Source organism: Mirounga angustirostris, unplaced genomic scaffold (assembly GCF_029215605.1).
Source record: "Mirounga angustirostris isolate CCGP_5_RB_7025 unplaced genomic scaffold, mMirAng1.0.hap1 SCAF_5, whole genome shotgun sequence".
NCBI classification, from domain to species: Eukaryota; Metazoa; Chordata; class Mammalia; order Carnivora; family Phocidae; genus Mirounga; species Mirounga angustirostris.
The window spans coordinates 110,527,157-110,538,457 of NW_026991713.1; the positions used below are offsets into that span (position 1 = coordinate 110,527,157).

Genomic DNA, 11,301 nt, shown 5'->3' on the forward strand with positions numbered 1-11,301 from the left:
GAACTCCTAACTTCTACTGAGAACAAATGACTTTTTTAAAAAGCTGCTACTGGGAATTCAAAGTGTTACCTAACCTCTGTGGATTGTTAGTTGGTAGAAGATTTGTGTAACAGGCAGAAATGTTAGATTCTATCCCTAGACTGTAAGAGTTGCTTGTATGCGAGCCAGGAACTTGAACACAACTGTTTCTCTCTGAACAAAATGTACCAAGAATTATTTTTCATCTGCATTGTGAAGAGAGAGGCATTGCTGAAAATGGGGATCACATATAACTTTGGGAAACAACAGCATTATTTGAATAGGAAGAGATTGGTATTTATATCTTTGTTAACAAAATGGGTTGGACATAAACCACCCACCTCTTTTTTTTTGCTATTTATAAAAAAAAATAAAATTTAGAAAGTTATTCTGTGGTGTAGAGCAACCAGAAAAATATGTCATAGTGGCGTGTTGTGATTATATATGTTACATATATATAATATATATCCATATATGTCCAAGGATAAAACATATCTAGAATACTCTTTGAAGGTAATAATATTAAACTATTATAATGTTTAATTATTTCAGATTGTTAGGCCTAGAATCAGCGTTCTGTTCTTAGGTACGCATAGCTGGTTCTAGCTTATATATTCAGAATTTCCTTCATAAGAGTAAAAAGAATTTTGGTCATTGATTTCCTTTCTTAATTTAAATTTCCAAAAGACACTAGCTTTTACTATTTTCTCTTCTACTTACCAACCTATGTGTAGGAAAGTAATAACTGAATTAGGTGCAAAACGCAAGTAAAATTCTGTACAGAATCAATTTCCTAGAGTCTTAAATTAAAATTGTTACCTATTCTTTCAACTATCAATATGGCCTCATAATTGACATATTATCCATAAACCAATTTTGACTTTCCATATTGATTTAAACACTCTCATTCACTTAGTTAAAAAGTCCATGTCTGCTCCAAAACCATTAGACAAAGTACAGACTTGTTTCTCTTAAAACTGATTTCTGGCCATTTAAAAAGTCTGCCCATTAAACTAATAATAAAAACAAAAGAGTTGAAATCACTGTCTGAAGAATGGATCGTAAGTTCTTATTCTGAATTGTGTTTGGAACAAAAAACTACACCCTGGAATGATAAAAATCAAAATTAATTCAATAAAATACAAGTATCATAGTTCTGATCCTTTGGGTTGAAAGTAAAAGAACCTTAAGTAAAAAGGGGAACTTATCAAGGTGCCTGAGTTAACCTTATTTTAAGGAACTGAAGGACCCGAAGTGACACCAAGTGACTGGAAATCCATTTGGACTTATACCTTTGTCGTTTTTCTCTCTCTTTGCAGACAGGTGGACTCCGAATTTGAACGGCACCTGTGAATTGACCTTTACAGATTGACGGCATCTCTGGCCAACCATCCAGAAGAGAGCACTTCATTGGCCCAACCAGGGTCATGTGACTACCTATGGGCAGAGAGGCTGAGGCCCCCAGTCTGACTGCTGGTGCCCACTCCAGAGAAAGCAGATGTTCCTCTGAAGTGGGCTGGGAGGGCACTCAGAAAGTGTTTACTGCAATACAACTTTCATCAATACACCCCCCTAGACTGCCTTCCGTTAAACAAGTATTTATCTGCATTACAGGTAAATATCATTATTTTCTGATGCATCTCTGCCTGCTCCTTGCTTCTCATTTTATGCTCCAGCAACCAAGAATTGCTTGCAGTTCCATCTCCCCATCCCCTACTGACCACCCACATCCCCCAACACAATCAATAAATGTCCCACCTAGTTTCCTGTGGTCCTCTATGCTTGTAATGGTCTCTTGGCGATTCTCTTTGTTCTTTAGGAGTCATGCCGGATGTCACTGCTTCCTCCAGCAGATCTTCCAGACTTCCATACCTTCCTGGGCTAGTTATCTCTTCTTTCTGTATGCATCATAACATTGTGCACATAAATCTCTATCATCGTCCCACTCCATTGTTTGTGATTTACTGTTTAGGTCCTGACATCTTTACAGCCCCAGACAGAGTCTGGCCTATAGTGGGCGCTTGGAGATAGGTGAATGAACATACTCTAAAAGTTTCCTTTTAGCTAATAATTGACTCTCTAGAGTTAAAAAAGAGTGTGTCATTACGTGAGAAGTATTGTCTGCAGGAGCCCCTTAGAACTGTTAACTTGTCAAAGAATTAGATGTCAGGAAGTTCTAATCAAAGTCCTCGTCAGGACCAAGGGTCAGCCCACCACTTGAGAGAGTCTGCTCTTTGCCTGGTGCCCTAACCAGTTTAACTTCCTCTTAAAACGTCTGCTGGGTGTGCTCTCCCATCCTTTTAGATGCAATTTTGATCTAGTGAAGTAATGGGCAGAGCATCAATTTATGACATTATTTTCTTTTTTCTGCATATAAACATTTTTTAAAGGCGATTTCATTAACTATATCCTGTGTCCTCTGCGGACTTTCAACTTTAATTTATAGGGTTTTTTTCTTAGCCTCAAAGCTCATTGCTGTACCATGGTCCTAAAGCATTTGACTTTACATTTCCCACCTTAGCATTAAATGCTTTTCTTTCTCTCCCTGCCACCCCTTGACATTTTATCAGGTAGGGAAATGTTGGCTGATCCTAAAAGGAAATTTCTCAAACTGACTTTTGTTAGTCTCAGGTTATGGGAGGAAGGGATACAAGAGCAGTCCCTCAGGTAAGAGTTTTAAGTTAAATTTTACCTCCAAAAAAAAACCAAAAAAAACAAAAAAAACCCCAAAAAACAATAACAGCAAAACCTCCAGGACTGCCTTTGGGTACGTTGGGGGTCGGCAGCCCTGCAAGTTCTAATAAATGAATTAGTATCTCAGAAAGGAGATCACTGCGGGTCTGATATTGATCAGGGTCAGCCGGTGTGTTTGTCTGCGATTGTTTGGGGGTGGTTAATTGAGTGTCAGTCTCGGCCTGTGTCGTCTCGCTGGCGCCGGGTGCTTTTGGATTTGCTAATTTTCGTTAAGTGTCTCTAGCCGGCTACTCGTCCCCTGTCTACCCAGGAGAACTTAGCGGCTCCCACTGATCAACAGTCTGTCTGTCTGGGCTTTATTGATCACAGGGAGGGCGGCTGGAGGCGGATGCGCTGAGGCGGGCGGGGGTGGGGGAAGGCTGAAAGCAGACCCCAGCCCCCGGCCGCCCCCCTTCCGGGCTCCCGACGGAACCCCCTCCTAGGCCACACGCGAGCGGGAAGGGCTCGGCAGGGGCGCCTTGGCAGATGACGCACGCCGGGGGACCGCCACTTGTCCCTGGGGTTCCTAAAGCGCGCAGCGTGGCCCGGGAACGCTTCCGCAAGCGACCCTTCGGTCCGCCGCGTGTTTCGGGGGCAACAAAAAAGTAGCCACGGGCTGGGAACGCCGGCCCAAGTCTGAGTTGTGAGGGTCCCGGAGGCGAGTGCCAGAGACCCGGCGGCCGGGATCGACCCGCGCCTCGCGCAGGTCACGGACGCGCAGGCCTCCGCGAGGGGGAGCGCCGGAGACAGCAGCCTCCCCGCCCGCGGCCCCAGACGCCGGCGCCGCTAAGAGCCGCGGGGCAGGTCCCTCCCGGCCCCCCTCTGGGCCCGCCTCCTGGCTGCGGAGATGATTGACTGGAGCCTGACGGCCAATCGGACGGCGCTGGCGCTGCCGGGGCGGGGCCGGGGGCGGGGCGGTGTCCGGCCGGCTCCTGGCGCGGGGCGCTATTTACGGCGGCGCGGACCCGGGTCGGCCGAGGCGGGCGCAGGCAGGAGCTCGCGGCCGGCGGTCTCTGCGCGCGCTCGGGGATCTTCTGCCTTCGCGGAGTGGCCCGGCTGAGGGGGAGCGAGGCCGGTAGCCCACCCGGGACCGCGGCGCCGAACGGGGCGAAGGAGCCCGGTGGCCTCAGAGGCGGGCCGCGAAAGTCCTCTGGGCTCCTCGGCGCCCCTCCAGCCGCGCTCCATGCTCCGGCCGCGGCCCGGCCCCTCGCCCGGTCGCTGACGGCGCCCGCCGCCCCGGGGAGCCCCCATGCACTGCGCGCTCCGGGAGCCGTAGGCTGCAGTTGCGCCGCGGCTCCGGGAGCCGGCGGGGGCGCCGCGGCCGTGGGGGGCGTCAATGGATCGCCATTCCAGCTACATCTTCATCTGGCTGCAGCTCGAACTCTGCGCCATGGCCGTGCTGCTCACCAAAGGTGGGTTCCCGCCGGCCGGCCGGGCCCCGGGCTCTCCGGGGAGGGGCGCGCGGGGGTCCCGGGGCGGCCGCGCCACCGCGGGCCTTTGAAGGCGGCTGCCAAGGCTTTGTTAGCGCCGGGCGAGGTTTCCTCCCGCGCTGGAGCCCGCAGGTCGCGACAAGTTGCCTGTTCTTAGAAGTCGCGGCGGTGGCTTCGCGGCCGCCCCCTCGGGTGTCCCGGGGCCGGCGCGTGGAGGTGGAGTCAGACCTCGGGGCAAGTGGTTGTCAAAATGTTTTTGTAAGTCTGTCCGTGGCGAACTTCTGAACGTTTGCAGCCGGGGAGCGGGGCCGTCGTGCGCGCCGGGGCGGAGGCGGCCGCGCCGAACCGCGGACCCTGCTCGCAGCTGCGCGGGGCTGGAGTGCGGGCTTTCGCCGCGCGACTCCAAGTGTGACTCCGTCCGCGCGTGTGCCTTCGTGTGTGTTTGTGAGCCAGCGAGTGTGCGTGCCTCCCTGTGAGGGAGTAGGTGCCCCAAGTGTGTGTCTCCGTGTGCAGGAGTATGTGCTGCGTGGCTTCTCAGGCTGGGAGGGATAGGCTCTGTCAGCGGTCCCATTTCCCACTCAGCTCAGACTTTACACACTACTACCAAAAAAAAAAAAAAGAAAGAAAGAAAGAAAGAAAAGAAGAAGGTCGGTTTCTTTTTTCCTCCTGCAGGCTTTCGCCTTTTAGGTCGGAATAACCCAAACTCCTAGATTTCAAGGATTCCCCCGCCTCCTCCGCGATGAACTCTACCTACTGTTCTGTGAACAGATAATTTTTTTTTTTTTAAGTGGGAAGCGTTATTTAGCTTTTGCACTCCCCCTCCCTTTTTCTAATTGCCATGTAGCAGGCATGAGGTTAAAGGATAAGCTAGCCCAGCAAGGATGATGTGCTACAGTATTTATTTATTTTGGAAGGAAGGGTGTAATTAACCCTAAATAACAGCCCTGGTAGCCTGCAGAGGGGAGCCTCCTGGCCCTATCAAAGGCCGACAGAACAGGGAGGGACTGAGGCTGACATGAAGTCACAGATACCGAAACTATGTGCCTGATAATGATATAATTAGGGGATCAGAGATTTCTGACTGCTGCGGACTTCAAAAGCTTTAAAAGAAGCCAGCAGTCTCTCCTGTAGCCATCTTGACTAAAGCAGACATTTTTGTTTAATCACTACATACAGTAACAAGAAAGGGGGGGAAACAGAAGAGCATTGTTCACTGTTTCCAAATACCAGTCCCCTTTCTGGGCCTTTTGCATGCCACAGGAAGAAACTTTATGAAACGACAGAAATATAGTTTTAATACAGTAATACAAAAGTCCATTCAACTTGTTGAAATGTGGCTCCAATTAAAAAAAAAAAGTTGTTAGAACTTTCGTAGTTACCTGTCAAAATTTTATTAGACTGTTTTAGGTCATTGAAAATCTAGTATTTTAAATAGGCTCTCATAAACATTTTACTCTTTTTCCTTTTCCATTCAATGCTCTTTTTCTGTGCTCAGTCTGAGGCGAATAGGATCAAAATGGACTTTGAATCTGTTTTATTTCTACTTTAAATCTGTCTATGGGATTTGTCAGGCTAGGGATACGTATTCATCACCACGTTAGACTGGTGAGCTTTGTGCAAAAAATCAAGTAAGCTTGGAAAGAGGAGAGAGAACCTCTAAAAAGGTAGGTTCCAACTTGAAGGTCTTTCTGGGGAAGGGACTTCGGCCCAGACCGCGACAGGGACAGGGAGCTCGCCGATTGAGGCTAGAGCGGGACCTCCAGCTTTGGATGGTTAAACTCAGATTGCCAAAGATCTGTGATTAGCTGGCAGGTTTTTTTAGAATGAAAGCATTAGCAGCATCTGATGAAAACCGAGCATACCATACAGTGGCCTGGAATTGGGACAGATAATTAAATGAGACACCTTACTCAGGGGTTCACATTCACTGAGAGGAGGAGGAAGAAGAAAGGAAAGGGTAGGAAGAGGTCTATAAAACCACAGTCCCTGGTGTTTAATTTCAGAGCAGGGGTTTCAGGAACTACGCAGAACTTCTGATTGGGAAGTTGGGAAGAGGTGTGTGCCTCAGTCCCGTTTACAGTAGCTTTAGTTGTGGTATCTGATAGTGACCAGAGTCCACGGGGTCAGATATGGTATTAGTGATAGGTCTGAGACCCAGATCATTTCAATTAGAGATGGATGCTAAAAGCCTCAGAGCATGCATTGCAGCAAAATGTTACCAGCGACTTGCAATTCCCCAAATAAGTTTTATAAAGGAAACTTTTAATCACTTCCTGGAGAAAAATTTGAGGTTTCCTTAAGGATTTTTCATTCAACCAGCGGAGGATTTTCAGTTTCAGTGTTTCCCCTTTTAGATCCCATGTTGAATTTACATGTAAAACTGGGGAGTTAAGGGGAGGAGAAGTTAGCTTTGCCGTTTTACACCCGCCTCCCCTCCTCACCCACCCCCCTCCCACCCCCAGTTTTATGACTTTCCATTTGGGCTGAAAGAAATTGACTTTGGCAAGCAAACCACTAATTGTAAACTGCCTAGTTCCTGTTTTACAATATACTGACTAAAAGCTCCTCTGCATGAAAAGATCTTTATAGGCAAAGTTTGCCTTTTCTAGAGAGGTTGCAAATAGCTGCCCAGTTTCATAGTTTTAAAACCTCCTGACCGGAGCAATTTCTAGATTGTTGTGTTTCTAGTTAATAACTTTATAAGGTGTTAGCTAAAGCTCTTAAATCTTGGCACAGCCCTTTAAGGTAGTAAACAATTCAGTAGTTCCGATCAAATATTTATACTGACAAAATCAAAAAGCCTAGCATTTTTATGTTGTATGGTCACGTAGGATTAGAATAAACAGTGTAATTTACCTGATGGTAGGAGAAGTTCTTGTGATGATTCTTTTCCTTCAAATCCAGAAGTAATATTTTGAATGACTCGCTAAACTTCTCAGAAATCGCCATTGAGCTTTGATTCTTTGCTGTTGGGGTTAATACGTGTCTAAAATTACATTTCACTGGGTTGAAATTTAAGCACTAGCTTGCACAGAGGGCTCTCCCAAGTCGACCCGGGGCTGCTGTTGCCGGCACTCAGCTGCCCATTCTAAAAGTTAGAGCCTCTGATGCTGAGGTTGAGCAGTTGCCCAGGTAGAGGCTTTATCTGGTCTCGGAAGGCGTTTGACGCAATTTCCCATTGTCTTCAGGTGAAATCAGATGCTACTGTGATGGTGCCCACTGCGTGGCAACTGGCTATATGTGTAAGTCAGAGCTGAGCGCCTGCTTCTCTAGGCTTCTCGATCCTCGGAACACAAACTCCCCGCTCACCCATGGCTGCCTGGATTCTCTCGCAAGCACAGCAGACCTCTGCCAAGCCACACAGGCCCGAAACCACTCCGGCACCACCATGCCCACATTGGAATGCTGTCACGAAGATATGTGCAATTACCGAGGGCTGCATGACGTGCTCGCCCCTCCCAAGGGGGAGGCCTCAGGTAGGTAGAAGCCCCCTCTCACCAGGACGCCGGCTGGCAGCCACGACTTTGTATGTCTGCCATTGATTCTGTTGTTAATGTAATTAGAGACACCAGAGGGAGAGGCATGGCTGGATGCAAAGATGCATCTCTATTGAGTAGCTTTTATGTCGGCCTGAGCATGAGATGTCTGTCTGCATAATAGGTTTTGCCTGGTTTTCCCACATTCGGAAGACCCAGAGGACCCTTACTATTCAGGAACGACAGTCCCTAAACGGACTGTTCTTGGAAGCTGATCTTTTGCATCGCTTGGCAACATGTATTTTGTAAATACTGTTGATTTCACCGCAAGCTGCTTTCTCACGGGGGGCCTTGTTGCAGATGGATAGATGATCATAAACCCCTGTGGGGGGAGGGCTTACCGCAGTCTGCTCACGCGTTTGTGTTGCTCTAGGACAAGGAAACCGCTATCAGCACGACGGCAGCAGGAACCTCATCACCAAAGTGCAGGAGCTGACTTCCTCCAAAGAGCTGTGGTTCCGGGCGGCCGTGATCGCCGTGCCCATCGCTGGCGGCCTGATTCTGGTGTTGCTGATCATGTTGGCCTTGAGGATGCTCCGAAGTGAGAACAAGAGACTGCAGGATCAGCGGCAGCAGATGCTGTCCCGTTTGCACTACAGCTTCCATGGACACCATTCCAAAAAGGGGCAGGTAGCCAAGCTAGACTTGGAGTGCATGGTGCCGGTAAGCGGCCATGAGAACTGCTGTGTGACCTGTGACAAGATGAGACAAGCGGACCTCAGCAACGAGAAGATCCTCTCGCTCGTCCACTGGGGCATGTACAGTGGGCACGGGAAGCTGGAGTTCGTATGACGGGGGCTGACCCCGAACCGAAGTTCATGGGCGCTGGAAAGCTTGGGGTTCTGCTGGACAGGAGCACTTTATCTGAAGAAAAACGAACTCACGGACTCACCTTCGAGAGACAGAATGACCTCTGCAAACAGAATCTTGGATATTTCTTCTGAAGGATTATTTGCACAGACTCTTTAAATACAGTCAAATGTATTATTTGCTTTAAAATGATAAAAAGCAACGAGAAGACTACGTACACACTGTTACCAGGGTTATTTGCATCTGAGCGAGCTGGAATCGAGTACCTAAATAAACTAAAATGTGCTCTGTGTAAGCTCCAACATCTTGATTTATTGTAAAGATTTAAAAATATATATATATATATTTTGTCTGAAATTTAGCGGTGTCTTGTCATAAATTAAAAACTAAGTGGGATGCATAAGAAACTACATGTTAATTATATAAATGAAGATCTGTTGTCGTTCATAGTAAGGTCTCAACTGCAGGATTTGGCTTGATTTTTTTTGTTTTTGTTTTGTTTTGTTTTTTGTTTTTAAACAAGACCAAGATCTTGTTTATCCTTACAGGCATATTTCTAGTTTTCTTGCAATGTGGAGAATTTCTAAGTGTGTCCTGCCCATCGTTCAGTGTCTTATGCACATGTTTTTGTTAGGTGAAAGCTAAAAACCAGGATTATTCTAAGAGAAATCTTAAACTTCTTTATACTAGGTCAGATATGATGGATCAGTGTCTAGAGCTACCTTATAAGCAAAGGTAATAATTCATCAACTTGATCCAGTTGCTCTGAAATGCTTTTTAAAATGTGTCTACCTCCAACCAAAAAAGAAAAACCAAACCAAACCAGCTAAACGCAACTTCCTCTGGTAGTTAAAATTAGTCACTGTCTACTTTTACTGTTGATTAATTTATCAGTTGGCTTTGTCTCAGACCAGATTAAATGTTTTGGATCCCAGATTAGCCAAACTTGATTTTATCATGCTCCTAGTTTTCAAACCTTCCTTCACGCATTTTTTTTTTCCTTCTCAATGTTTAGAAAGGGTTTCAGTAGTGAAGATTATTTGTATCAACTGAGATTTAAAGAACACTAGGGCCCCCTGCTCCCCACATTGACTTCAGTCACTGATAAACTAAGTAACAGTGTTTTCACTCCTGCAGGACCTTCTGTCTGGCAACACTGCTCAGCCTGAATTTAAACCCATCCTTTTCCCACCAAATAGGTCTTTGTTATCCTAAACGTGAGAAGCATTTGCCATGTAGGATTCTTCTTTTTTTTTCCGATTCTTTTGTATATTTGAAACTTCTGCTTAAAAATGAACCTCTAGTCTGCATATTTAAGTATGGGGTTTTCTTTTATGAGTGTTAAAGGATTGTGTGCATATTTGGGGAATTATTTTATGATAAGCATAATTTGGGTCCCTTAAGACAGATGCAGTCGCCAAGGTCATGGAAGAATCTGAGTCGAAATGATTAGTCTAAAAACGAGTACCTAGATTATTTAATAATTATCAGGCCACAGCCCCGTACAAAGTAGGCTCTGGAATAAATACACATTTTAATAAATGACGGCATTCGTATTGTGCTTTTTGAGAATGGCAGTTCTCGTACGCACGGCATACAGTTTATAAAGGGTGTTGAGTTTTAGGTGTGTTGCTTTTTGAGGGAGCCAGAGAATTGTGACCTAACTATCCAAAACCGGCTAGATAAGAAAAGTCACCGAAATTGCCACCTGATGGGAGTTTCGACCCTCATCTCCACTTTGAGCTCCAGATCAAATTACAGTGCTTGGAAGATTAAAAGACTTCTTGCTCCCTATCCATCCTGCTTTCACGTGCCCCGTCAAGCAAGCGCAGTGATGCCTCAAGATTCTATCAGCTCCATGTAGTTAGTTTTTACCCCTGCTGGCCCTGCTGTTACTCTTATTCACCCCATTTGTTCCAAATACCAGTTAACTAAGAACTCAGCAATTCGTTAAATAAGGCAATGAAGGATTTGAAGTCCGATATTTTAAATCACTTGGAAACCAGTAAACCCCATCCTCCAGGAAAGGCCTGGGTCTTGGCTGGCCCTGAAATCACGGACATTTCCTGGAAGATGAATGCAAAATGCCTCTACTTCCGTGTTCTGTGTTCGCTGCCCTGCCTCTTTCTTGTTTCTTCTGTAAATTCACGTAAATTTACAGACCCCTCCCCCCCATTCAGGGGGGGCGCTGGCGCTGTGCACCTGCCCCCTGCTGGCGGACTGGGTGTCCAGGGTTCCCAAGTGCTAGCCACATAATAGATGGGCTATTCCTACTCCTGTGTCTTTTCCTAATGACAGACCTTTTCCCCTTCATGGGTCATATTCATAGATACTAAATGAGATATTTATTCATTTAGTATTTGCACACTGCCCCAGCCGCTAGTCTTTAAAGGCAGATCTGGGCATAACTTGGCCTTTTCTACGAAAATATTGCAGGTCTGTCAACTTTGATTTTTACCAAGAACTAAATATAGGTTCTCCTTTTGCTTTCCTGTGAGAGTGCGGAAGCTGCCAAGAGCAGAGATAAAGGGCCCTTCATGAAATAACTACCTACCTGATTCGGTGATGTAAGTAAGGTGATGACTGCTGTGTTTGTTTTTCCCTCCTGGAGATGTTTACTGTTACTTTGAGGTGACTGGACAAGGCTGGGCTAACCAGGAACAGCCCTTGTTTAATATTGACATAAACCCCCCCCCACCAGTAAGATTTTTTTTTCTAAGTGGAAATTTGCCCCAACCAGAGACAAATGGGACCAAATTTGCCATGGTGTTTCT

At 46.5% G+C, this 11,301-nt stretch overlaps 1 protein-coding gene across 3 annotated transcripts; it reads left to right on the top strand.

The window, feature by feature from the left end:
• Positions 1–1,337: 1,337 nt before the first annotated feature.
• On the top strand, positions 1,338–10,069 carry BAMBI (BMP and activin membrane bound inhibitor). 3 transcript variants are annotated; one of them, XM_064591882.1, is made up of 3 exons: positions 1,338–1,632; positions 7,370–7,657; positions 8,091–10,069. In XM_064591882.1, the coding sequence occupies exons 1-3, from the start codon at positions 1,458–1,460 to the stop codon at positions 8,507–8,509; spliced, it is 882 nt and encodes a 293-aa protein (XP_064447952.1). In that variant the 5' UTR covers positions 1,338–1,457; the 3' UTR covers positions 8,510–10,069. The 3 variants fall into 3 exon arrangements, with proteins under 3 accessions (XP_064447952.1, XP_045730191.2, XP_064447953.1); XM_045874235.3 differs by lacking the exon at positions 1,338–1,632 and adding an exon at positions 3,688–4,163 and having other exon boundaries at positions 8,091–10,068; XM_064591883.1 differs by lacking the exon at positions 1,338–1,632 and adding an exon at positions 4,179–4,439.
• The last annotated feature ends 1,232 nt before the right edge of the window (positions 10,070–11,301 follow it).

What these genes read in the sequence shown, in the direction of transcription:
- BAMBI (XM_064591882.1), top strand. Translation starts at nt 1,458, where the DNA reads ATGGGCAGAGAGGCTGAGGCCCCCAGTCTGACTGCTGGTGCCCACTCC. An exon ending in AGTATTTATCTGCATTACAG is followed by an intron (nt 1,633 to 7,369) that starts GTAAATATCATT and finishes CATTGTCTTCAG; the next exon opens with GTGAAATCAGATGCTACTGT. An exon ending in TCCCAAGGGGGAGGCCTCAG is followed by an intron (nt 7,658 to 8,090) that starts GTAGGTAGAAGC and finishes GTGTTGCTCTAG; the next exon opens with GACAAGGAAACCGCTATCAG.